At 37.0% G+C, this 27,896-nt stretch overlaps 1 protein-coding gene across 9 annotated transcripts in view; it reads left to right on the forward strand.

Moving 5' to 3' along the window:
* The window catches only part of MAP2K5 (mitogen-activated protein kinase kinase 5), a 316,347-nt gene that overhangs the window by 96,191 nt on the left and 192,260 nt on the right, over positions 1-27,896 (forward strand). For all 9 annotated transcript variants that reach the window (XR_008380627.1, XR_008380628.1, XM_053594066.1 and 6 more), the window contains exons 10-11: positions 11,189-11,257; positions 11,354-11,435. Coding sequence is in view for 7 of the 9 variants with exons in the window: in XM_053594066.1 (XP_053450041.1) it covers positions 11,189-11,257; positions 11,354-11,435 (151 nt within the window). In the remaining 2 variants the exon portion in view is untranslated. The remainder of the gene's footprint in view (positions 1-11,188; positions 11,258-11,353; positions 11,436-27,896) is intronic.

Here is a 27,896-nt window from a genome sequence, read left to right on the forward strand (position 1 = left end):
TTTCTCTAACCTTACCCAGTACAGTTGCGTTATACCACCTGCACAGAGTGCAGCTCTGTTGTACTTCTTGGGGCTTGCTGAATGTAGCTCTGTTGTACCACCTTGGTGCTCACCAAATGTAGCTCCGTTATACTACCTTAGTACTCACCAAGTGCAGCCCTTTTGCATGACCTTGGCATTGCATTATCTTTTCTATGTCTCTTGAACTCTCTTTACATCAAGAGAATACCTCCACCAACTTGAGCGCTATTTTCCTACCTGTGGAGTCAGATAGGAAATGTCAAAAATCTTAAGTGTCAAAAATCTTAGATTGCTGCTGGTGATATATTTATTTTAAGACAGTCAGCTGTAGGTTATTTATGACGGGAGAATACTGATGTATATCATCCAAAACCCTAGCATTATGTGGCCTTACAGGTACATTATTAATTATTCACAATTTCATATATTTCAAATTATGCTTAATGGAAGCTGATGTTCTTGTGCTTGAGTACCCTAGTTGGATATGGCAAGGAGCCAACAGCTCTTTCTAGAAGGGATTAAAGGCAATTAAAAAAAAGGTACATTAACAAAATGGCTGTTAAAGTATAGACTTTTGGTTAATGAAAAATAGTTGGGGTTTACAAATAATACCGTTCACTAGACCTGACTTTAAACTGGTCTTTAGAGCAAGGACTGTCTTGCATCCTTAGATTCTGTAAAATCACATACTAGATGCTTAAGCTAAGGTAAATGATTTAAGAATAGGTATGATTACTGTGATTAAACTTTTTGGTTAGCCCTGAGCTTCTTTGGCAGCCCAGACAAAAACCATATAGCTTATATAATAGTCATAATCTAAGAAAAAGAAATGGGCTGTTTCTTCAAATAGGCAGAATTTTTCATTAATTGTTAGAAGTGTGTCATTTAGTTTCCAAATGTTTGGGGATTTCTGAGATGTCTCTCTATTAGTGATTTCTAATTTAATTCTATTATGGTCAAAAAACATACTTTGTATAGTTAGAAAGTATTTTAAGTTTATTGAGACTTATTTTATGTTCCAAAATATGCTCTAACTTAGTAAATGTTCCTTGAACAAATAGAAAGAATGTACACTTCTTTGTATGGGGTTTTGTAGAAATGTCAGTTAGATCAAGTTGGCTAATTATATTGTTCAGATCATTTGTATCTTATTTTTATCTACTTTTTCTGTCAATTATTACAAAAGGGGTATGAAAATCAACAATTGTGGGCATTTTTTTACTTCAAGATTTTTTGATATCTATCCTCTAAGCACATTTAGAATTATTATGTCATTTTGAAGAATTGGCCCCTTTATCATTATAAAGTGACTGACCCTCTTTATCAGTGGTAATATTCCTCATTCTGAAATTTATACTGTCTGACATTAATATTGCTTTATTGTGACTAGTGTTAGCATAATATAGCCTTTTACTTTAACCTATTGTGTCTTTATATTTAAAATGGATTTCTCATAGGGAGCATATAGTTGAGTCATGCTTTTTAATCTAATCTGATGATGTTTGCTTTTTAATTAGGATATTGAGCTATTTGCATTTCAGCAGATTACCGATATGGTTGAATTAAAATCTGTCATTTTGCTGTTTATTTTCTATTTGTTCTGCCTGTTTGTTATATGCATTTTTCAATGGCTGCTTTAGAGTTTATGGTATACATTTTTAACTTGTCATAGTCTCCCTATGTAAATAATATTGTACTAGTTTATAGTCTAAGAACCTAACAACAGTATATTTTCACATCCCTCATCTCAGACTTTGTGTTATTGTCATATATTTTATATCCTCGTGTTATAAACCCCAAAATATGGTACTATTTTTGCTTTAGTTATTTTTTAAAGACATTTAAGTGGTAAGAAAAGTTGTATTTTGGCTTGGCATCTGTAGATCAGTGGCTAGGGCGCCAGCCACATGCACTGGGGCTGGTAGGTTTGAAACCGGCTCGGGCCTGCCAAACAACAATGACGACAACAACAACAACAAAAATAGCCAGGCATTGGGCAGGTGCCCAATGACAGCTGTAAACAAAAAATAGCTGGACGTTGTGGCGGGCGTCTGTAGTCCCAGGTACTTGGGAGGCTGAGGCAAGAGAATCACTTAACTAAGAGTTTGAGGTTGCTGTGAGCTGTGACATCACAGCTCTCTACTGAGGGTGACATAATGAGACTGTCTCGGGGTGGGAGGGGAAGAAAGAAAAGTCGTATTTTATGCTTATCCATGTATTTACTAATTCCAGTACTCTTCATTTGTTTGTGTAATACAAATTTCATCTGGTATTATTATATCTCTGTCTGAAGAACTTACTTTCTTTTATATCCCTTACAGTACAGGTCGCTTGGTAATGAATTCTCACAGCTTTTGTAAATCTGTAAAAGTGTATATTTCAGTTTCATTTTTGGAAGATGTTTTTATTTTTGCTGCATATAGAATTCTAAGTTAACCACCCTTTCAGTATTTTAAAGGTTTTGTTTCATTGTCTTCTGACTTGTATTCTTTCCAATGAAAAGTGAAATGCCTTTTTTAAACTTTGTTACTCTATATATTAGAACTAGCTTCTTCTCTGATTACTTTCAGAATTGCTTTTGGAAACTTAAGCTGCATATATTTTAGATCATTTGAGGTAGTCCTACAGTACAATGATGCTCTATTGTTTGTTTTAGTCTTTTTTCCTGTGTTTCATTTTGGATAGTTTCTATTACTGTATCCTCAAATTCACTGATCTTTTCTTCTGTATCTTCTAATTCATTACTCCTATCCAGTGTATTTCAGACACTGTCCTTTTTACCCTTAGAAGTTTGGATAGCTTTTTAAATATCTTTTCTGTTTACACTTAATGTGGTTAGTTTTTCCTGTACTACCTCCTTGAATGTATAGAACATTGTTCGGACACTTGAAACAATGGCTTTATCTACTGATTCTATCATATATGCCATTTCTGGGTCAGTTTGACTAATTCCTTCTCCTCATTTTTGGTTTCACTTTTTGCTTTTTTCATACCTTATAATTTTATATTGGATGTCAGTCATGTGTTATAGGTGCTAGATATTTTTGCATTTCTATAAATATCCTTGAGTTTTATTCTGAAATGCTATGGAGTGACTTTGAAATAATTTGAACCCTTTAAGACTTGCTTTTAAGCTTTATTAGACAGGACCAGCTCAGCGGTTAGCCTAGAAAAGGGATAGGGAAACTGTGGCCTCCTAGGTCCTTAAGTATAGCCTTTTGACTGAAACCAAATTTTATAGAACAAATCCTTTTATTCTTATTAATACATTTTTGTTTGTCATATTGATTGTCACCCTGGGTATAGTGTCTTGGTGTCATAGCTCCCAGGTTGAACTCCTGGGCTTAAGTGATCCTCTTGCCTCAGTTTTTCAATCTTTAGTAGAGATGGGGTGTCACTCCTGCTCAGGTTGGTCTCAAACTCCTGAGCTCAAGCAATACATTGATCTCAGCCTTCCAGAGAGCCAGGATTAGTGTGTGAGCCACTGCACCCAGCCTTATATTTTATTTTTTAAATGAGTATATTTAAAACACCAAAGAATAAAATAAGTTTTAATAAAATAATCCTCCCAGATTGACTGGCACAATTAGTAAGCCACAAAGGCTCAGTTGATGGGTGCTATGCTCACGATGTAGTTCTAACTTCTGCTCTCGACTGACACCAGTACTGCTGAGGCTGCTGGTGAGAGTTTATGGAGGCTGAGTACACCAGTCTGTCACCAGCTTTTGACAGCCATGTGCTGTGTTCCTGTTTGAAGTGAATTTGTGAATAGTTGAACAGCTCGACAGTATTTTTTAATTCTGATTGCTTAACAGCCATCATGTCAAAGAAGACCCAGAAAATGATAAAGAAAGAGAACGGACTTTTTAAATGAGGATTGGAATTGTAATAATTATCTTCTTTCTGCTAAAGATACGATGATTTACTTGCTTTGTGATGCTGCATTATCAACATTGAAGAAATTCAGTGCTCATCAGCATTATAACACTCATAAGGGCCACAAATATTTTAAATTAGAGATAGAGGCAGGGAAGGTTTTATTACAGAAATTAAAAGATAGAAAGTAAAAGCAAAGACAGGTTTTCAAGCAGCAGTAAGACCTGGACATGGTTCCTTTGAAACAACTCATAAAGTTTCATTCTAAAGTGCATTGACTATTGCAAGGACAGGTGTTAGCCAAAATTTTATCTCTATGAGAACAGATAGTTAAATTTTATGGAGAACAGAATTAGTAGTGTTAATTATTGAAGAAGATTTCTATAGGAATGTAGCATTTTTGTGTGATATCATGTCAAATAAAAATGAATATTTCTTTGCAAGGTAAAGCTAAGTCTGTAAGTCTATATATGATACCAGGCAAAAAAAAAAATCCATTTCAAAAAAGTTATTTTTCAATACACTTCTTCAAAAGGAAAATTCCTTTTGAATGCTCCTCCAGGTGAACATTTTATCTGTTAGCAAAGGTTATTGATCAGCAGGAGGATGTATGCGAATCCTTTGATAAATGCATAGCTATTACAGACCTTAATTGGAGGATACAATGAAAAGTTCTCTGACTTTGAGAATCATGACATCACACTCAAATTAGCATTTCATCTTCGCCTAGTTGATATCACCAAGGCACCTAAAGAACTACAGATGGAATTGATTGAGCTCTTAGTAGATGACATTTTAAAGTCATTGTTTGATACTAAGAAAGTTCCCATTGATATATTGAAAAATGCAGACTATCTACACTTTTGGCAAAGGTGCCCCCAAAATGCTTTCTTGCTTTTCAACCACTTATTGCTGTAAATCTGCATGCTCCAACCTAACCCAAAACAAGGCACCCTTAAGGTCTCAGATGACTGATACCCATTTAGGGGATCAGCCAAAACTGTGGACCTCTATACTGTAACCAAATATTCATATGCTTTCCAATAAAAAGCAGACAGGGCTTGGCGTCTGTAGCACAGTGGTTGTGGCACCAGCCACATGCACCGGGTTCCAGCCCAGCCCGGGCCAGCTAAACAACATTGACAACTGCAACAAGAAAATGGCTGGGTATTGTGGTGGGCACCTGTGGTCCCAGCTACTGGGGAGGCTGAGGCAAGAGAATTGCTTAAGCCCAAGAGTTTGAGGTTGCTGTGAGCTGTGACACCACAGCACTTTACCAAGGGCAACATAGTGAGACTCTGTCTCAAAATAAAAAAGGCAGAACAAAGTCAATACAAGGTTAGTTAACTTTAAAATTAACAAATAGTTTTCATTTTTTGAAATTATTAAGTACATAGAAGTAAGATTTTTACAAAAAATATACATTTTAAGTATATCTAATTGAAGTTTCTTGAATGTGGCCTTATTTGATTACAGCTAAATTTTTTTTTTTGTTTTGAGACAGAGTCTCACTCTGTCACCCTGGGTAGAGTGCCATGGCATCATAACTTACAGCAACCTCAAACTCTTAGGCTCAAGAAATCCTCTTGCCTCAGCCTCCCAAGTAGCTGGGACTATCAGTGTCACCCAAAATGCCAGGTTAGTTTTTCTATTTTTAGTACAGATGGGGATCTCACTCTTGCTCAGGCTGGTCTCGAACTCCTGAGCTCAGGTGATCCACCTGCCTAGGCCTCCCAGAGTGCTAGGATTGTAGGTGTAAGCTGTTGAACCCACCTGATTATAACTAAATTAATTCAGCCTTCCAACATGAAAAGGTTCCCCACCTCTGAATTAGGATTACATTTCCCCATGCAACTAAGAGAGTACTCTTCTGAATATGCTACCAGGGTACCTAGATTTAAGAGATTTTCCACCCTGCCTGTTGGAAACACATGTTCTTCCTGCCCAGTGTTGGTCTGGAGATTGTTTCCTCTGGTCCTTTCTGGTGTTTTTGTTTCCAGCCTCAGGTAATTTCCTATCATCTGTTGCTGATTATTATTCAGGTAAAGACTACAGGGCCCCCTCTGCAGATTTCTGGAGCTCTCCCTCAGTCCCTCTATCAGCTGTCTACCCTCTGGTCCTATAGTTGCCCTGGTCTTTTCAGACTCCCAGCTCTGTCTTAGGGAGATGACTGGTTCCACTTTCTACGCTGGAGCATAGAACCTCTGTCGATAGGACTCAGCTCATTTGTTTTTTACCCCTCAGGATCACTGTCCTGTTCTGGCTAATGTCCACTGCTAAGAAGCCTGTTGATTTCTCTCTCTCTCTCTCTGTATCTCTTCCTTTCTCGTCACCGCCCTAATCCAGATGTTTGTTTTGACTTTTTCAGACATGTCGACTAGCTTTTGAACTGTTCTGTCAGTAAACAGAACCATTTATTAATGATTTATACTGTGCTAAGCACTTTATATACATTTTCCTTACAATAAGCTTTTGTTACCATTATTGATCCCCATTTTACAGATGCAGAAGCAGAGGTACCGAGAAGTTAAATCGCTTGCCTGAGGTCCCACAATAAGTAGTGGAACCTGGATTTGGAACCGGGCAGTCTTGTCCTAAGTATTCAGACCCCATGCCATTGCTGCCCACCATTCTCAGATTCAGCTTGCCAAAGCTTAATTCTGGTCATACCTCCCCTTCTTCAGGAGTCTTCAGAGGCTTCATGTCTCTTTCCAAATAAACTAAAAACTCTGAAAGGTAGAACTCAAGATCCTCCACAGTATGTCATCAGTCTGCTTTTATAATACTATCTTATGTTGTATTTAAGTTGAACTCATTGCCAAGTACTTTCTCACTTCCTCTTTGATTCTTGTATTCTTCTCTAATGAGGATGCTTTCACCTGTATCTCCAGCTATCAAAATCTTTAACAGCTAACAAAATCATTAATCCTTTCTTCAAGGATCAGTTCAAAAGCCTGCTCCTCCATTCCACTTTTCTGGATAAGCCCTGTCACATATGGTATATCTCTCACTCATTTTCTTCTTTGAACCTTTCTAGAATTCTCCATATGTGTTTCTTAAGGGTGTTATTGCATACTGTATTTTGCTATTAGTATACTTGTACCTTTCCCCTATTGTATTGAAATTTCTTTGTGGGGAATAGACCTAATTATCTTCTTGCCTTACTGATTTCTGCATAATCTTCTATATAAGGCCTAGTACAGAGAACTACACATAATAAGTAAGAGTTAAGTACATAATTTGTTGAATGAATTTTTATTCTTTTGTACGTTCTTTAGTTCATTCATCTTTTGAAGTAACATCTTGAAAGCAGGTTCAGCTCACATACAAAATATCTTATAGTGTTCTTTGTATGGATCATTGCTCTCACCCAGAATATTTCTCAGCTTTTTTTATATTAAAGGGTGAAATGGAAGGTTAAGAGTTAGAAGTGTATTTGATCTTTTCCTGACCCTCTCCTGACTTTTGTGTGACTTCAAGCATGTCACTTGAACCTCTCAGTGACCTCAGCTGTGAAATGGGGTTGCCTGGTGTCACAGAGGGGTTGTGAAGAGCAGCAAATCACAGTCCTTGCCTAAACAGAATCACCTGCAGGGTTCTGGTGCCTGCATAGGATGATGAGGGAAATTTAATTTCCCAAGTCAGGTGGTCAGTTGGACCCACACTTTGAGTGTCTGTAGGAACAATTAGATGAGAGTCCTTGAAAATCTGTTAGTTTTCTCTTCTGATTTTCTTATGCTTTTAAACGTTATTTATTAGACATAAAAAGCATATTACTATGTTTCCCTTTTTAGACTTCAGAAGTGGGAAGATACTGTTTCAGATATTTTAAAAGGAAGTTGAATTTGGGGAAGATAAAATTACCTTGAATTTTTATTCTATACCATTGAATTTAGAAAATCTGTGCCTCGTAGAGCATTTTGAAAATGATGCTAATCACATTTTAAAGATAACTGTTTGAATATGACTGCATGTAACTCCACCAAGCTTTTTGTTTGTTTGGTGTAGGTAGGCAAGACAATTGCAAATAAGTAGAGCAGAAAACAAATAAAAATACAGTTAGCCATCTTGCAAACAAAACCTTTTTGTATTATACCATTAATGTATTCTATAAAATCTTTCAAGTAGTAATGCTTGGAGGATTTAAAAGATTTCCCAGTCTTGTTTGTTTTCTAATTGGGAAAAGTCCATTTAATAGGAAAATTTTTAACATTGTATAGAGCATGTGCTGATTATCATTCTTTGACTGCTCTGGGTTTCTGCTGCTTTTAAACTAGCATTTAAATGGACCATTTGATTAATCATTTGTATACTGACTGTAATCCTCCCAAATTTCCTTTCTGAGTTGTACATACTGTAGAAGACAATTATGTCGCCACAGATTAAATAAGTGAATTAAAACAGAATAGCGGCTTAATTTGACCTGTGATTTTGCTCTCCTTCCCTTTAGTGGAGCATGTGCCACTCCAGCAAATAAATGAAGTCATCCATGACAGCTTGTGATGAATTGCCGTATTTATACTGTATATTTTAATAGCCTCACACTAATTTAAATTGAGCACAGAGTAAATTATAATTCAGTCACTTGACTGCTTATATTTAACTTGACAACTCATCCTTATTTGTCCTGGAGGTGTAGTGGAGAGCAGTGGAAAGGCACTCAGGTATTTCAGTTTCTCGCTTAACCCTTTCCCCATGAAATGCTTCATATTCAAATTCCCTCCAGTTTGAAACCTTAAGCGCTTCCTAAGGAGAAAGAAAATAACAGAGACTCAGAGAGTCCACACTTTCCTCATACTTCAAGAAGAAAATTAGTATTTGCCCTGCTTTTTTGCCAGTGCCTTCAAATAAGGAATTGGACTTATTTTTAGTAGTTTTAAAGCTCACTCACAATAAGGCCCAAGGGAAGCAGAATTAACCTTCCACCCAGAGTGCCAAGTCTCCCAGAAAATAGAGAGCATTTGAGTAGAGGTATTTTTAAGGTGAATTTTACTTTCCTTCTCAAGTTCCCAGAAATTGCTTTATTCACTTTTCCGACATTATGTAATCTCTACTATTCTAGACTGTATGTAGCATACTAACAGATTGCTAATTAGAGTGCGTGCAGTAGGTTAGCTCCACAAATAGAGTATTCTGTGCGACATTTTAGGTCAGCACGGCATTTCTTTTTTATTTTGGTATTTATGTCTTTGGTTTTAAATCCAGTAATTAGAAATCAAACAATCCCTTTCTTACATCTAGAAACAGCTTCTTATGTATAGGATTCCAGTTGTAAGGAGCACATTAATTAAATCCCATGTCACTTACTTGGCACACTGTGACAAGTTGAGCTAGATTGTGGAAGAATTCCTTGAATGTCATACTAGAGTTTTAACTTCATGGGAACCCAATGAAAGTTCTTGATCAAGGGAATGATATGTTCACAACCAGTAGGTTGGGTTAATTCCAAGGTTTTGGCTAGCCATATGGAATCATGTTATTTCTAGGTTGGTGGCCTGGAGATGAAAAATATCTTAGCGATTATCTATCTTAGCTCTGAGTAAGTGGCATGTTTGAAACCTTAAATAAGTGGTTCACAACCTACTGTGAGTTAAAAATTACTTGAGAACTTTTTAAAAATATAAGTATGTGGGCTTAACCTCAGAGGTTCTGATTCCACTGTTCTGAGGTATAACCTGTGCATCTGGATTTTTTTAAAGTGTCCTAGGTATTAAAAATGAGGCCAGGGTTGAGGGTCTCTACTTTAAAGTCAATGATAACTTCATTCATTTTAGCAGAGTTTCGGGGGGTGAAAGATTCCCTATACTTGACATAGTGTGTGAATAGCTGTAATATTAATATTTTTGGCCTAAAGTTGAACCAACCGCAAATGAATTTTGTTGCTAAGTTTTATACAGGAACAAAAACATAACTGAATATTGTCGGCAAATGACTATTGACCAGGAAAAGTGTTTATATGTCTCTTGGCAGTTTTGTATTAAACGTCCAGTCTGGTTTAGTGAGAGCTTTTTTAAATAACTGTAAAGCAAACTCTTGATAGTAACAGGCTATACCTTTATTTCACCCTCCCCACCCTTAAGTCGATGTCACTGCTATAAAATGCATATTTTAGAACTGACTTTTTATTTCCTTACTCTCTCTGCAGTTTGCAATTCATAATTTGTTTTTTTTTCCTGTATGATTCTATAGTTGTAATACAAAATGTAATTCAATGTTGAATGGTGCATAACTATTCAACTATCATAGTAATCCTGAATGTTGAGTTTTTATCTGGAAAAGTCTATGGAGTCAGAAACTCTGCCACTGATCTTAAAATTGACTTCTATTTTATTCTTATTACTGTCTTTTTAAAGTAAAAAACAATTTCTTTTGAGCCAGTTTCACTAAAGTACTTGGTAAAATCTAAATGGTATGGTCTTTTTAAAAATAAGTGGTTAAAATAAACTAGAATTTATTGTTCAAGATAAATTTATTAATATTTTACATTTCTGTGTTACAAATCTGACTCCATGGTTGATATTTTCAGGAAAACCATAAAGCATCAGGAAGTACTGGAAAGCACATGAGACAGAATCAGACAGCATCTGAGAGAAATCTTGGTTTCCTTCTCTCTCAGAGAAGAGAGTTAAGAGGAAATGAGATTCTGTCAAGCTCCAACATTCTGTAATAGTATCGGGAAAAAGAATGTGACTCTACTGGAAGAAAATGAAAAGTTGGATATATTTTTAAAGCTCCTTATTACTCTTTAACTAAAAACCCCATTTTAAACATCATTTTTACTCATTATTCTATGTTTGTCACCCAGTGTCCGAATCACAAGGCAGTTCTTTTTTAATGGTTTGAGGGTCATTCTTGACTTTCTCTTTTGAAAATAACCAATGTGGCCAAAATAGGGTACATGAATTAAGAGTGTTATAACTTAACTGACTTTTAAAGCCATTAATGCTGACCTTTGAGACCTGGCTTTTTCTTTGGTCCCATCAGTCACTTTTGTAACCCCCCACTTTTGTAACATCTTTTGTAAGATGTGGATACAGTTTATATTACTTTGGACTATAGTGGTGGGAAGGGGGAAGGGGAGATGAATAAAGGAACCACCATATATTTTAGTTGTTGTATTTCATGGTGATTATAGCCATATTTAATTTGAAGGTACACATCTTTTCACCAGGAAATGGAAGCAAAATAACAAGAAAGCAAAATAAATAAAACTTTACAATTATATTAAAAAATTAAAAATAAAACGTGCAGGTGAACAAATGTTTGAATGTTAATATCTTTCTATATTTAGGTCATATTATTAGATATTACACTGGAACTTCAGAAGCAAATTATGTCTGAATTGGAAATTCTTTATAAGGTAATTTTATTTTTTTTTGGTTGTTCTACTGGTAAAACATGCCTATAGTAATTGGTTTATAGGTTTATAATTACTTTTGTCTCATTTTTGTTACAGTGTGATTCATCATATATCATAGGATTTTATGGGGCATTTTTTGTAGAAAACAGAATTTCAATATGTACAGAATTCATGGATGGTGAGTTTTCCCTTATACAATACTTTTAAAATGATTTTTGGAATATAGAATGCTTTAAAACTTCATTTTGGTCAAATACAATTAAAAAATAATTAAAATATGCTAATAATTACCTCCTTTCTAGTCTAAAATTATCTTAGTGTTAGGGGTTTCTGGTGCTAATTATTTATAGCTGAGCTATAATTTTAAGAATGTAACTTTCATTTACTTTTATTGAAAATTTAAATAGAACAGATTAAATGCTAGTCTAATTGGTGATTTGATATTTGATTCTTCTATGCAATCTGTCTTTACTTGTAAAAACAGATGTTCTGTTCTTTTAATGTTCCAATAGCCAAAACAGATTTTCTTTTAAAGAAATCTATTAACCTAATGTCCTGTGTCTTTCAGAAAGAAATCAGTTCTTAATTGCAAGATAAGAAATTGTTTTTCAACAGAGCTGTTTAGCCAAGATGTGTTTAGTTTTCTTTGGACATTAGCCCTTTCCTTTATTCTGTATTTTTCATTCATTCCTAGTTTGGTAGCTCTTTCTTGATCTGAATATTATGGTAGAACTTAAATCTGGGCTTCTTATGCAATGATGTCAACATTGTTGTTATATCCATTTTAAATACAAGCAGTCTTTAAATTTTACATATTCAGTTTTTTAGTATCTAGTCCATTAAAATGAAACTTTTAAAAGTATATGTAAGTTTCTTGAGAGAAGTCTCAGCATATTATCAAAACAATTAGTTCATGCCCAGCAAGACTTTTTAATGATCCAATGTTGATACCTTGACACTATGAGATATATAATGTGTGCTTAGTTATTGTAAATGTCGAGAATTAAAAAATTTTACAACCTATGGGTAGTATAACAGTTGTGGAGACTGACAGGGTAAGTGACTTCATAGAAGCATATGTTATAACTGTCATCATTTTTTTCTTTGAAGTCTTTAATTTTTCAGTCATATTAAAGTCTTTTTATTGAAATATTCAAGTATCATGAAATTCAACCTTTTAAAGTGTATAATTCAGTGGTTTTTTAACATGTTCACAAGGTTATGCAACTATCATTACTAATTCCAAAACATTTATTACCACCCCTAGAAAGAAACCCTCTCCCCATGTGGACTCACTCTCTTTCTCCATTTGGACTCATCCCTAGTCCTTCTTTCCTCTGTTACCTGGCAACCACTGGTTTACCTTCTGTCTCCATGGACATGTCATTTAAATGGAGTCCTACGATATGTGACCTTTTTGTCCGGCTTCTTTCACTTATTGTAATATTTTTAGGGTTCATCCATGAGTTAGCATGTATGAGAACTTAATTTCTTTTGTATCACTGAATAACATTTCATTATTGGCCATGCCACATTTTATTCTTTCATTAGTTGATGGGCATTTGGGATATTTCTATTTTTTGCATACTGCTGAATAGTACTACTCTGTACATTTGCATACAAGTTTTTATTTGGGCATATGTTTTTAATTCTCTTGTATATGTACTGAGAAGTAGAATTTCTAGTTCATATGGTAACTCTATGTTTCACTTTTTAAGGGACTGCCAAACTGTTCCATTCCCTTTTATACGGTTTTGCATTCACATCAGCACTGTACGTGTGTTCCAATTTCTCCATATCTTTGCCAAAACTTGTTATTATGTATCTTTTTTATTGTAGCCTGCTGGGTGTGAAATCTCCTGGTGGGTATCTCATTTTGTTTTTAATGTAGATTTCTGTAATGACTAATAGTGCTCAACATCTTTTCATGTGTTTATTGGTTATTTCTCTAATGACTAATGATGTTGACCATCTTTTCATATGCTTTTTGGTTATTTATATATCTTCTTTTGAGAAATGTGTATTCAAATTCTTTGTCTGTTTTTTACATGGGTTATTGAAGAGTTCTTTACATATTTCTAGTACTAGCTCTTATCAAATGGAGAATTTGCAAATATTTTCTCCTAGTCTGTGGGTTGTCTTTTCCCTTTTTAAAAAATTTTTTTTTATTTTGTTATTTATTTTTTTATTGTTAAATCATAGCTGTGTACATTAGTGCAATCCAGGGGTACAATGTGCTGGTTTCATATACCATCTGAAATATTCTCATCAAACTGTTCAATGTAGACTTCATGGCATTTTCTTAGTTATTATATGTAGACATTTGTATTCTGCCTTTAGAAAGTTTCGCCTGTACCTATTCTAGAGTGCACCGTAGGTGTGGCCCCACCCATTACCCTCCCTCTACCCTAACCTGCCTCCTCCCTTCCCCTTCCTTGGCCCTTTCCTCATACTCTTATGCTATAGTTGGGTTATAGCGTTCATGTGAAAGCTGTAATTTAGCTTCATAGTAGGGCTGAGTACATTGGATACTTTTTCTTCCATTCCTGAGATACTTTGCTAAGAAGAATATATTCCAGCTCCATCCATGTAAACATGAAAGAGGCAAAGTCTCCATCTTTCTTTAAGGCTGCATAATATTCCATGGTATACATGTACCACAATTTGCTAGTCCATTCGTGGGTCGATGGGCACTTGGGCTTCTTCCATGACTTAACAATTATGAATTGGGCTGCAATAAACATTCTGGTACAGATGTCTTTGTTATATTATGATTTTTGGTCTTCTGGGTATAAACCTAGTTAAGGAATTATAGGATCGAATGGCAGGTCTATTTTTAGGTCTCTAAAGCATTCTCCAAACATCCCCCCAGAAGGAATGTATTAGTGTGCATTCCCACCAGCAGTGTAGAAGTGTGCCCTTTTCTCCACATCCACACCAACATCTCTGGTTTTGGGATTTTGTTATGTGGGCTACTCTTACTGGGGTTAGGTGATATCTCAAAGTAGTTTTGATTTGCATTTCTCTGATGACGATGGATGATGAGCTTTTTTTCATGTGTTTGTAGATCATGCATCTGTCTTCTTTAGAGAAGTTTCTCTTCAAGTCCCTTGCCCACCCTGAAATGGGATCATGTGTTCTTTTCTTGCTAATACGTTTGAGTTTTCTGTGGATTCTGGTTATTAGACCTTTATCGGGGGTATAACCTGCAAATATTTTCTCCCATTCTGAGGGCTGTCTGCTTGCTTTACTTACTGTGTTCCTTGGCTGTGCAGAAGCTTTTTAGTTTGATCAGGTCCCAGTAGTGTATTTTTGATACTGCTTCAATTGCCTGGGGATTCCTCCTCATAAAATGTTGACCCAGGCCGATTCCTTCAAGAGTTTTCCCTGCACTTTATTCAAGTATTTTTATAGTTTCATGTCTTAAGTTTAAATCTTTTGTACAGTGAGAGTCTATCTTAGTTAATGGTGAAAGGTGTGGGTCTAGTTTCAATCTTCTGCAGGTTGCCAGCTAGTTCACCCAGCACCATTTGTTAAATAGGGAATCTTTTCCCCACTGAATGTTTTTAATTGACTTGTCAAAGATCAAATAACAGTAAGTAGCTAGATTCATCTCTTGGTTCTCTATTCTGTTCCAGACATCTACTTCTCTGTTTTTGTGCCAATACCATGCTGTTTTGATCACTATCGATTTGTAGTACAGTCTCAGATCTGGTAGCGTGATTCCTCCTGCTGTGTGTTTTATTGCTAAGTAATGTTTTGGCTATTCGAGGTTTTTTCTGATTCCATATAAAACGAAGTATTATTTTTTCAAGATCTTTAAAATATGACAATGGAGCTTTAATAGGAATTGCATTAAAATTATATATTGCTTTGGGTAGTATAGACATTTTAACAATGTTGATTCTTCCCAGCCATGAGCATGGTATGTTTTTCCATTTGTTAACATCTTCAGCTATTTCTTGTCTTAAAGTTTCATAGTTCTCTTTGTAGAGATCTTTCACGTCCTTTGTTACGTATACTCCCAAATATTTCATCTTCTTTGGCACTACTGTGAGAGGAATAGAGTCCTTGACTGTTTTTTCGGCTTGGTTATTGTTGGTATATATAAAGGCTACAGATTTATGGGTGTTGATTTTGTAGCCTGAGACATTGCTGTATTCCTTGATCACTTCTATAAGTTTTGTAGTGGAGTCCCTAGTGTTTTCCGGATATACGATCATATCATCTGCGAAGAGTGAAAGTTTGATCTCTTCTGACCCTCTGTGGATACCCTTGATCACCTTTTCTTCCCTAATTGCAATGGCTAAAACTTCCATTACAATGTTAAAGAGCAATAGAGACAGTGGGCAGCCTTGCCTGGTTCCTGATGTAAGTGGAAATGATTTCAATTTAACTCCATTCAATATGATATTGGCTGTGGGTTTGCTGTAGATGGCCTCTATTAGTTTAAGAAATGTCCCTTCTATACCAATTTTCTTAAGTGTTCTGATCATGAAGGGATGCTGGATATTATTAAAAGCTTTTTCTGCATCAATTGAAAGAATCATATGGTCCTTATTTTTTAGTTTGTTTATGTGCTGAATTACATTTATAGATTTACGTATATTGAAGCAGCCTTGAGACCCTGGGATAAATCCCACGTGGTCATGGTGTATAATTTTTTTGATGTGTTGTTGGATTCTATTTGTTAGGATCTTACTGAGTATTTTAGCATCAATATTCATTAGTGATATCGGTCTATAATTTTCTTTTCTTGTTGGGTCTTTCCCTGGTTTGGGGATCAAGGTGATGTTTGCTTCGTAGAATGTGTTGGGTCATATTCCTTCTTTTTTTATATTTTGGAAGAGGTTTAGTAATATAGGTACTAGTTCTTCTTTAAAGGTTTGGTAGAATTCTGACGTAAAGTCATCTGGTCCTGGGCTTTTCTTTTTAGGGAGATTTTGTATGGTTGATGCTATTTCAGAACTCGATATAGGCCTGTTCAACATTTCCACTTCATTCTGGCTAAGTCTTGGTAGGTGGCATACTTCCAGATATTGGTGGGTTTCTTTCAGATTTTCATATTTCTGAGAGTAGAGTTTCTTGTAGTATTCGTTAAGGATTTTTTGAATTTCTGAGAGGTCTGTTGTTATTTCATTGTTACCATTTCCGATTGATGAAATTAGAGATTTTACTCTTTTTTTCCTGGTTAGGTTGGCCAAAGGTTTATCTATTTTATTGATCTTTTCAAAAAACCTACTTTTGGATTTATTGATCTGTTGTATAATTCTTTTGTTTTCAATTTCATTTAATTGTGCTCTGATTTTGGTTATTTCTTTTCTTCTGCTGGGTTTGGGGTTGGAGTGTTCTTCCTTCTCCAGTTGCTTGAGTTGTCCCATTAAGTTATTAACTTCCTCTCTTTCTGTTTTCTTGAGGAAGGCTTGCAGTGCTATAAATTTCCCTCTTAGGACTGCCTTTGCAGTATCCCAGAGTTTCTGGTAATTCGTCTCTTGATTGTTGTTTTGTTCCAAAAATTTGGTGATTTCCTTCTTAATGTCGTCAATAACCCATCTATCCTTTAGCATAAGGTTGTTTAGCTTCCATGTTTTTGTATGGGTATGCAGGTTCCTGTTGTTATTGAGTTCAACTTTTATTCCATGATGGTCTGAGAAGGTGTGAGGAATAATTTCTATTTTTTTAAATTTGCTGAGGTTAGATTTGTGGCCTAGGATGTGGTCGATTTTGAGTATGTTCTGTGGGCTGATGTGAAGAATGTGTATTCAGTTTTGTTGGGATGAAATGTTCTGTAGATGTCTGTTAAGTCCAGATGTTGAATGGTTAAGTTTAAGTCTAAAATTTCCTTGCTTAGCTTCTTTTTGGAGGATCTATCCAGCACTGCTAAAGGGGTGTTAAAATCTCCAACTACTATACAACTGGAGGAAATCAAGTTTCTCATGTCTGTTAGAGTTTCTCTTATAAATTGAGGTGCGTTCTGGTTGGGTGCATAGATATTAATAATTGAAATCTCATCATATTGAGTATTACCTTTAACAAATATGAAGTGTCCATTCTTATCCTTCCTTATTTCGGGTGGTTTAAAGCCTATTGCATCTGGGAATAGGATTGCAACGCCTGCTTTTTTCTGCTTTCCATTTGCCTGGAGTATAGATGACCATCCCTTCACCTTGAGTCTATATTTGTCTTTTAATGTAAGATGTGATTCTTCTATGCAGCAGATATCTGGCTTGAGTGTTTGTATCCAGTCAGCCAATCTGTGCCTCTTTAGAGGACAATTTAAACCATTCACATTAATTGAGAATATGAAGAAGCCTTTCGAGAGTCCGGTGAACATTTTTAATCCTTTTGTGACTGTGGAAGTTGGAGTTTGATCAAAATTTTCTGGGTGGGTTTACTTTTGTGGTGGAGGATTACGCTGGTCTTTATGGAGGATAGGTCTGAGAATATCCTGGAGAGCTGGTTTAGTTATGGCAAATTTCTTCAACATGTGAATGTCATTGAAGTATTTAATTACTCCATCATAAATGAAACTCAGTTTAGCTGGGTATAGGATCCTGGGTTGAAAGTTATTTTGTTTTTGGAGATTAAAAGTCGATGACCATCCTGTTCTAGCTTGAAAGGTTTCAGCAGAGAGATCTGCAGTTATTCTAATATTCTTGCCCTTGTAGGTAATGGTTTTCTTTTGTCTGGCAGCTTTCAGAATTTTCTCCTTCATATTAACTTTAGTGAAATGGATTATGATGTGTCTGGGGGATGTCTTATTTGGGTTGAGTCGTGGTGGAGTTCTGAAACTGTCTGCTATCTGAATTTCAGAATCTCTTGGCATGTCTGGAAAGTTCTCCTTCATAATCTCATGGAGAAGAGACTCTGTGCCTTGTGAAGCCACTTCATCACTGTCGGGGAATATTGGTTTTCTTTGAATTATCCCAGAGCTCTCTGAAAGAGTGATTTGTTTTTGCCCTCCATTTCTCTTCCTCCTTGAGAGTTTGGGAGCGTTCAAAAGCTTTGTCTTCAAAGTCAGAAATCCTTTCTTCTGCTTGCTCCATTCTGTTACTGAGGGATTCTACTGTGTTTCTCAGATCTTTGAGGGCTGCAACTTCTTGTCTCTATGTGTCAAAATCTTTGGTCATTTGGTCTTTGAATTTGTTGAATTCTTGAGATATCTTTTGGGTCACTGCTTGGAATTCTAATTCAGTCTTATTTGCTATCCAGATCCTGAGTTTGATTTCTGACATCTCAGCTATTTGTTTGTGCATGGGATTTTGTGCTGTGTCTGCCCCATTGATCCTTGGGGGAGCTGATTTACTCTGATTATTCATATTGCCAGAGTTTTTCTGTTGATTTTGCCTCATGATTGTTTTTCACCATTGCCTCTGGCCGTCCTCGAGTTGAGGAGGTGTCTCTCCCAGATTAGACCCCAGCGGGATCACTCTATTGTTGCTCGATCTTTGTGTGGAATGACCCTGTGTAGTTCCTCTAGGGCTACCCCAGGCAGGGAGTTCTGGTTGTGGAAGCAGCTCCGGAGTGTGGCACACCCAGATCCAGCAACAGGGTGGGAGGTGATGCGCATGGTTCTGGGAGTGCCAGGTGCTCAGTGACTTTGGCACAGAGAGCCCAAGGCTCCAGCAGTCTCTGACTGAGGGAAGGGCTCTGCGCAGAGGCAGGGAGGGCTCCGGAGGGCACGCAGCTAGCAGATTCCCTGTCCAGACCAGTGGGCCTGTGTGGAGGCAGGGAGGGTACAGGATGGAGGACGCAGGGTTGTGCGGCTGGTCAGGGTATGCCGAGGCCCGGTGGGGTCAGGTCGCAGGTCGGGGTTCGCCCTGCAGCTCTTGTGGACGTCTGGGCGGTGCCAAGCCCAGGAGTTTGAGGTTGCTATGAGCTGTGATGCTATGGCACTCTACCCAGGGCAATAGCCCCAGGCTCTAGAGTGCCAAAACCAGTCTCACTCTGCCCCTGAGGGTAAAGGCTGTAAGGCAGCTCAGTCCCTGCCTTTAGGCTGCTCTGTCACTAAGTTACTAGCTCCCGCCCGATCCTTACTCTGCAACCCTGAGGGCGGAGCTTGCCCGGGCAGTTCTCTCACAATGGTTCCCTGCGGCCCGCAGCTGAACACTATTAGCTCCGTCCGCTCAGCGGCTCAGTCTGGGGCCCTAGGCAATACCCAAAGTTCTCCACACCCCTACTCAAGCTCTCCCCAAGGCAGTTCAACTGAGTGCCAAGTCCAAAAACCCCAGAACAGTTCGCAGGTAAGGCCTTTACGGTTTGCAGCCTCACTGCTGCTTGTACTTACGGCTGCCGGCAGGATTAGGTCTAATGAACACACGCAACCACTTGCCAGTTTTCCACTGTTTTTGTCCTCCTCTTGGGGGTACAGAAGTTTCTTGCTGACTCCCTGTATCCTCAAAGGGATGACCACAGGCAGATCCCACCAGCCAGAGATGCAGGGAAGGTGTTACTCGGCTGCCATCTTGCTCCACCTCCCACTTTTTTTTTTTTAAGATGAGGTGTTACTGTGTTGCACAGGCTGATCTTGAACTCCTGGTCTCAAGTGGTCCTGCTTGAGCCTCCTAAATACCTGGGACTATAGGTGTAGAACACTGTACTCATCTTGCCTTTTCACTTTCTTGTTCATGTCCTTTGAAAATCAAAAGTTTTTAGATGTGATGAAATTCCATTTATGTGAATTTTTTTTTTTTAGTTGCTTATGCTTTAGGGGGTCACATGAAAGAAACGTGTCTAATCCAAAAGGTCACAAAAATTTGCACCCACTTCTGGAGTTTTATAACAGTTTTAGCTTTGTCCATTTTTTGAATTAATTTTTCTTATGGCATGAGATTTGGGTCCATATTCATTCATTTTGCATGTGGATATCTTTATATCCTAGCACCATTTATTACAAAGATTATCTTTCTCCTCTGAATTGTTTTGTTATCTTTGTTGAAAATTAATTGATCATAAAATGTATTTCTGTACTTTTAACTCTGTTCCATCAATCTAATTATCTATCCTTATACTAGTATAAGTATACCCTGTATTACTTGTACTTGATTACTGTAGATTATTGTAATTTTATTATCATTTTTGAAATTGAGAAGTGTGAGTCCTCTAACTTTGTTCTTTTTTTTTTTTTTCTTGAGACAGAATGTGGCTATGTCACCTGTGGTAGAGTACTGTGATGTTGCAGCTCACAGCAACCTCAAACTCCTGTCTCAGCTTCCCAAGTTGCTAGCACTACAGGCACCCGCCACTATGCCTGTCTGTTTTGGGGTTGTAGTTGTCATTGTTGTTTGGCAGGCTCAGGCTGGGTTCAAACCCACCAGCTCTGGTGTATGTGGCTGGTGCCCAAGCCGCTGAGCTACAGGCGCCGAGCCTAACTTTGTTTTTTTGGTTTTTTCAGGGGTTTTTTGTGATTTTTTTGGCTGGGGCTGGGTTTGAACCCGCCACCTCCAGCATATGGGACCGGCGCCCTACTCCTTGAGCCACAGGTACTGCCCAACTTTGTTTTTTTTTTTAAGATTGTTTTGGGTATTATGAGTTCCTTGCATTTGCATTTCAATTTTAGAATCCAAGCAGAAGAATTTTGGATTTTAAAATTAAAATTGAGCTTTACTCCAAACAGTTACAAGTGGGATTTTGATTGGGATTGCAGTGAATTTGTAAATCAATTTAGGAAGTACTACTGTCTTAACAGTATTAATCTTCCACTTCGTGAAGACAGATATCTTTCAACTTAGATAGGTCTTCGTTATTTTTTTTTTTATAGTTTTTACTGGACAGATTCTGCAATTATTTGTTAAATTTATTTCTACTTTTTTATCATTTTGGATTGTTCACTGCCAATGTATAGAACTATATCAATCTTATATCTTTTAACTTTCCTGAATTCAATTTATAACTGAAATAGTTGTTTTCTGGATTCCTTATGTTGTTCTATGCCTTAGATGTCTTCTGCAGATTAAGGCAGTTTTACTTCTTCCTTTCTAATCTGGATCCCTTTTATTTCTTTTTATTGCTTAATTACTCTAGCTAGAACTTACAGTACAATGTTGAATAAAAGTGGTGAGAGCATACATCATTCTCTTGCTCCTAATATTAGAGGGAATGTTTTGAGTTTTTTCCCATTAAATATCATGTTAACAGTGGATGTGGGGTAGTTGTCCTTCAGCAGGTTGAAGAAATTCCCATCTATATCTGGTTTATTGAGTATTTTAATCATGAAAGGTTATTACATTTTGTTAAATACCTTTTTTGTCTTTATTGAAATTTTGTGGTTTTGATCTTTTGGTCTATTAATATGGAGTATTATATTAGTATTTTTGCAAGGCGAACTCGTTTTATAATCCTGGAATTATTCCACAGGGTCAGGATGTATAATCTTTTTTCTATGTTACTGCATTCAGTTTGTTATTTATTTTTTTTTTTGAGGATTTTTGTATCTATATTCATGAGGGATATTGGTCTTTAGTTTTCTTGTAATGTCGTTATCTGATTTAGTGTTAGGATAATTCTGGGTTTATAGAATGAGTTTTGAAGTGTTGCCTCCTCGCATGTTTTTTTTTTTTTTTTATTGTTGGGGATTCATTGAGGGTACAATAAGCCAGGTTACACTGATTGCAAATGTTAGGTAAAGAGGGCTTGCAATCATGTCTTGCCCCCATAAAGTGTGACACACACCAAGGCCCCACCCACCTCCCTCCTTCCCTCTTTCTGTTTCCCCCCCATAAACATAATTGTCATTAATTGTCCTCATATCAAAATTGAGTACATAGGATTATGCTTCTCCCTTCTTGTGATGCTTTACTAAGAATAATGTCTTCCACGTCCATCCAGGTTAATATGAAGGATGTAAAGTCTCCATTTTTTTTAATGGCTGAACAGTATTCCATGGTATACATATACCACAGCTTGTTAATCCATTCCTGGGTTGGTGGGCATTTAGGCTGTTTCCACATTTTGGCGATTGTAAATTGAGCTGCAATAAACAGTCTAGTACAAGTGTCCTTATGATAAAAGGATTTCTTTCCTTCTGGGTAGATGCCCAGTAATGGGATTGCAGGATCAAATGGGAGGTCTAGCTTGAGTGCTTTGAGGTTTCTCCATACTTCCTTCCAGAAAGGTTGTACTAGTTTGCAGTCCAACCAGCAGTGTAAAAGTGTTCCCTTCTCTCCACATCCACGCCAGCATCTGCAGTTTTGAGATTTTGTGATGTGGGCCATTCTCACTGGGGTTAGATGATACCTCAGGGTTGTTTTGATTTGCATTTCTCTAATATATAGAGATGATGAACATTTTCTCATGTGTTTGTTAGCCATTCATCTGTCGTCTTTAGAGAAAGTTCTATTCATGTCTCTTGCCCATTGATATAAGGGATTGTTGGCTTTTTTCATGTGGATTAGTTTGAGTTCTCTATGGAGCCTAGTTATCAAGCTTTTGTCTGATTGAAAATATGCAAATATCCTTTCCAATTGTGTAGGTTGTCTCTTTGCTTTGGTTATTGTCTCCTTAGCTGTACAGAAGCTTTTCAGTTTAATGAAGTCCCATTTGTTTATTTTTGTTGTTGTTGCAATTGCCATGGCAGTCTTCTTCATGAAGTCTTTCCCCAGGCCAATATCTTCCAGTGTTTTTCCTATGCTTTCTTGGAGGATTTTTATTGTTTCATGCCTTAAATTTAAGTCCTTTATCCATCTTGAATCAATTTTTGTGAGTGGGGAAAGGTGTGGGTCCAGTTTCAGTCTTTTACATGTAGACATCCACTTCTCCCAGCACCATTTATTGAATAGGGAGTCTTTCCCCCAAGGTATGTTCTTGTTTGGTTTATCAAAGATTAGGTGGTTGTAAAATGTTAGTTTCATTTCTTGGTGTTCAATTCGATTCCAAGTGTCTATGTCTCTGTTTTTGTGACAGTACCATGCTGTCTTGAGCACTATGGCTTTGTAGTACAGACTAAAATCTGGTATGCTGATGCCCCCAGCTTTATTTTTGTTACAGAGAACTGCCTTAGCTATACAGGGTTTTTTCCGGTTCCATACAAAACACAGAATCATTTTTTCCAAATCTTGAAAGAACGATGTTGGTATTTTGATAGGAATGGCATTGAATAGGTAGATTGCTTTGGGAAGTATAGACATTTTAACAATGTTGATTCTTCCCATCCATGAGCATGGTATGTTCTTCCATTTGTTAATATCCTCTGCTATTTCCTTTCTGAGGATTTCATACTTTTCTTTATGGAGGTCCTTCACCTCCTTCGTTAGGTATATTCCTAGGTATTTCATTCTCTTTGAAACTATGGTGAAGGGAGTTGTGTCCTTAATTAGCTTCTCATCTTGACTGTTATTGGTGTACACAAAGGCTACTGACTTGTGGACATTGATTTTATATCCTGAAACATTACTGTATTTTTTGATGACTTCTAGGAGTCTTGTGGTTGAGTCTTTGGGGTTCTCTAAGTATAAGATCATGTCGTCAGCAAAGAGGGAGAGTTTGACTTCCTCTGTTCCCATTTGGATTCCCTTTATTTCCTTGTCTTGCCTAATTGTATTGGCTAGAACTTCCAGCACTACGTTGAATAGTAAAGGTGACAGAGGACAACCTTGTCTGGTTCCAGTTCTAAGAGGAAAAGCTTTCAGTTTTACTCCATTCAGTAAAATATTGGCTGTGGGTTTCTCATAGATAGCTTCAATCAGTTTTAGAAATGTGCCACCTATGCCTATACTCTTCAGTGTTCTAATTAGAAAAGGATGCTGGATTTTATCAAATGCTTTTTCTGCATCTATTGAGAGGATCATGTGATCTTTATTTTTGCCTCTGTTAATATGGTGGATAACGTTTATAGACTTGCGTATGTTAAACCAGCCTTGCATCCCTGGGATGAAGCCTACTTGATCATGATGAATGACTTTTTTGATGATAAGCTGTAATCTATTGGCTAGGATTTTGTTGAGAATTTTTGCGTCTATGTTCATGAGTCAGATTGGTCTGAAATTCTCCTTTTTGTTTGGGTCTTTTCCTGGTTTTGGTATCAGGGTGATGTTTGCTTCATAGAATGTGTTGGGAAAGATTCCTTCTTCCTCAATTTTTTGGAATAATTTCTGCAGTACAGGAATAAGCTCTTCCTTGAAGGTTTGATAGAATTCTAGAGTGAAGCCATCTGGACCAGGGTATTTTTTGGTTGGAAGCTTTTTTATTGTTTCTTTGATCTCAGTGCTTGAAATTGGTCTGTTCAGGAGCTCTATTTCTTCCTGGCTGAGTCTAGGGAGAGGGTGTGATTCCAAATATTGATCCATTTCTTTCACATTGTCAAATTTCTGGGCATAGAGTTTCTGGTAGTATTCAGAGATGATCTCTTGTATCTCTGTGGGATCAGTTGTTATTTCCCCTTCATCATTTCTGATTGAGGTTACTAGAGATTTTACTTTTCTATTCCTCGTTAGTCTGGCCAATGGTTTATCTATTTTATTTATTTTTTCAAAAAACCAACTCCTTGTTTCATTAATTTTCTGAATGATTCTTTTGTTTTCAATTTCATTGATCTCTGATTTGATTTTGGATATTTCTTTTCTTCTACTGAGTTTAGGCTTAGATTGTTCTTCTTTTTCCAATTCCATAAGATCTCTTGTGAGATTGTTGATGTGCTCTCTTTCAGTTTTTCGAATGTAGGCATCTAAAGCGATGAATTTTCCTCTCAAAACTGCTTTTGCAGTATCCCAGAGGTTTTGGTAGCTTGTGTCTTCATTGTTGTTATGCTCAAGGAAGTTAATGATTTCCTGTTTTATTTCTTCCTTCACCCATCTGTTATTCAACAGAAGATTGTTTAATTTCCATGCCTTTGGGTGGGGTCGAGTATTTTTGTTAGAGTTGAGTTCCACTTTTAGTGCCTTATGGTCTGAGAAGATACAAGGTAAAATTTCAATTCTTTTGATTCTGTTGATATTTGTTTTGTGTCCCAGGATATGATCAATTTTGGAGAATGTTCCATGGGGTGATGAGAAGAATGTATATTCTTTATCTTTGGGATGGAGCGTTCTATATGCGTCTATCAAGCACAGTTGTTCTAGGGTCTCATTTAAATCTCTTATATGTTTCTTTAATTTCTGTTTAGAGGATCTGTCCAGCTCTGTAAGAGGAGTGTTAAGGTCCCCTGTTATTATGGTATTATCAGATATCATATTGCTCAGACTGAGTAAGGTCTGTTTCAAGAATCTGGGAGCATTTAAATTGGGTACATAGATATTTAGAATTGAAATGTCTTCTTGTTGTAGTTTTCCCTTGACCAATATAAAGTGACCATCTTTGTCTTTTTTGACTTTAGTTGCTTTAAATCCACATGTATCTGAAAATAAGATTGCAATTCCTCTTTTCTTCTGAATTCCATTTGCCTGAAAAATTGTCTTCCAACCCTTGACTCGGAGCTTTAATTTGTCTTTTGAAGCCAGGTGTGTTTCTTGCAGACAGCAAATGGATGGCGTGTGTTTTTTAGTCCAGTCAACCAATCTATGTCTCTTCAGTGGGGAATTCAAGCCATTAACATTTATTGAGATAATTGATAAGTGTGGTAGTATTCTGTTCGTCTTATTTTGTGAGAGTCCATTGCTTAGTTTTATCTTTTGCATCAGTGTGGAGGTTAGGTTCTGTCCTTTAATTTCTGAGTTCTTACTTTGCTGCTGATCCATTGTGGTGGTCAGTGTGCAGAACAGGTTGAAGTATTTCCTGTAGAGCTGTTCTTGTTGTGGCGAATTTCCTCAATGTTTGTATATCCGTAAATGATTTGATTTCTCCGTCAATTTTGAAGCTTAGCCGGGTACAGAATTCTGGGCTGGAAATTGTTCTGTTTAAGTAGATTAAAGGTAGATGACCATTGTCTTCTTGCTTGGAAAGTTTCATTAGAGAAGTCTGCGGTCACTCTGATGGATTTGCCCCTGTAGGTCACCTGGTGCTTACTCCTGGCAGCTTGCAGAATCTTTTCTTTTGTCTTGACTTTGGACAGGTTCATCACAATGTGTCTTGGAGAAGCTCGGTTAGAGTTGAGGCGACCTGGGGTCCGATATCCCTCTGAAAGCAGTGTGTCAGAATGTTTGGTGATATTTGGGAAATTTTCTTTTATAATATTCTCTAGTATGGCTTCCATTCCTCTGGGGCATTCTTCTTCCCCTTCTGGAATTCCTATAACTCGTATGTTGGAACGCTTCATAAAGTCCCATAATTCTGACAGTGAACGTTCTGCTTTCTCTCTCTTCTTTTCTGCCTCTTTTACTATCTGAGTTATCTCAAGAACTTTGTCTTCTACCTCTGAAATTCTTTCTTCTGCATGGTCTAACCTGTTGTTGATACTTTGCATTGCATCTTTAAGTTCCCTGATTGACTGTTTCATTTCCTTCAGCTCTGCTATATCCTTTTTATATTCTTCATATCGTTCATCTCTGATTTGATTCTGTTTTTGGATTTCCTTTTGGTTATTTTCCACTTTATTAGCAGTTTCCTTCATTGTTTCCATCATTTCTTTCATTGTTTTCAACATGTGTATTCTAAATTCCCTTTCTGTCATTCCTAACATTTCTGTATAGGTGGAATCCTCTGCAGTAGCTACCTCATGGTCCCTTGGCGGGGTTGTTCTGGACTGGTTCTTCATGTTTCCTGGAGTTTTCTGCTGATTCTTCCTCATCGGTGATTTGTTTAATCTGTTTCCTTGCCCTAATTTTCCTTTCACTTCCTCTTGCTCTTTAAGTTCTCGTGCCTGTGGACTGAGGGTTACAGGACCAGAAGGGTGAGAAGGTTGAAGAGCAAAAAAGGGATGAAAGAAAGGAGGACCGAGTGGTAAGAAAAAAAAAGAGAGAAAAATAGAGAAAGGAGAGGGGGTGGGTAAAAGGGATATTGACAAAAAGAAGAGAGGCACAGAAAGAGGGAGACAGAGCAATATAGGTCTACAGTAGGGTAGTTTGATACAACCTTAAAAAAAATACCGCCTTCTGGGGGTGCCCAGTTGGGTGGTTCCCTTGAGGTCAGCAGCTCTTTGGTAACCTGATCAAACACAGTACCCCACCTCCACCAAGTAGAGAGGAAAGACAAAAATGCTATAAATCAAACCAAAACAAGCAAACAGAAAACTTTACAGGATAAAATTGGCTGGAAAAACCAAATAATAGCGGTGGAATCACTGACAAAAATGAAGTTCTAATTATTGAAATAGGCAGCAATGGGAAATTATAATTAAACTAGAAAAATTGAGAAAGAAAAAGGATCTGTATGGAAAAGGTTGAACTTAAAAAACAAAAAAACCATCCACAGCATCAAAATAAACAAAAAAAAGAACCAAACCAAAAAAAGAAACAAACAAACAATAAAAACACAACCAAAAATAAAGCAGTATGTATATGTTATTGAATATTGTCTTGGCAACATGTGGTCTTCTGGGGTATGAGATTTTAATCACAGTTCTGATACGACTGGAGGCTGCTAGTTTCTCAAACCCCAGCAGGTAGACACCCTAAATCTCTCTTCAGCCCACTTAAAAGGCACTTTGAACTTGTTCACTTACTGAGCAGAAGCTTTCTCATTGAAGTGCTTGTCGCTGGAATCACTGCTGAAGTGGCTATCCACTTACCCTGTGTGTCAAAACTGGTCTCCCTCTGCCCTTGAGGGTTAG

Source organism: Nycticebus coucang, chromosome 6 (genome assembly GCF_027406575.1).
Source record: "Nycticebus coucang isolate mNycCou1 chromosome 6, mNycCou1.pri, whole genome shotgun sequence".
Classification (NCBI taxonomy): Eukaryota; Metazoa; Chordata; class Mammalia; order Primates; family Lorisidae; genus Nycticebus; species Nycticebus coucang.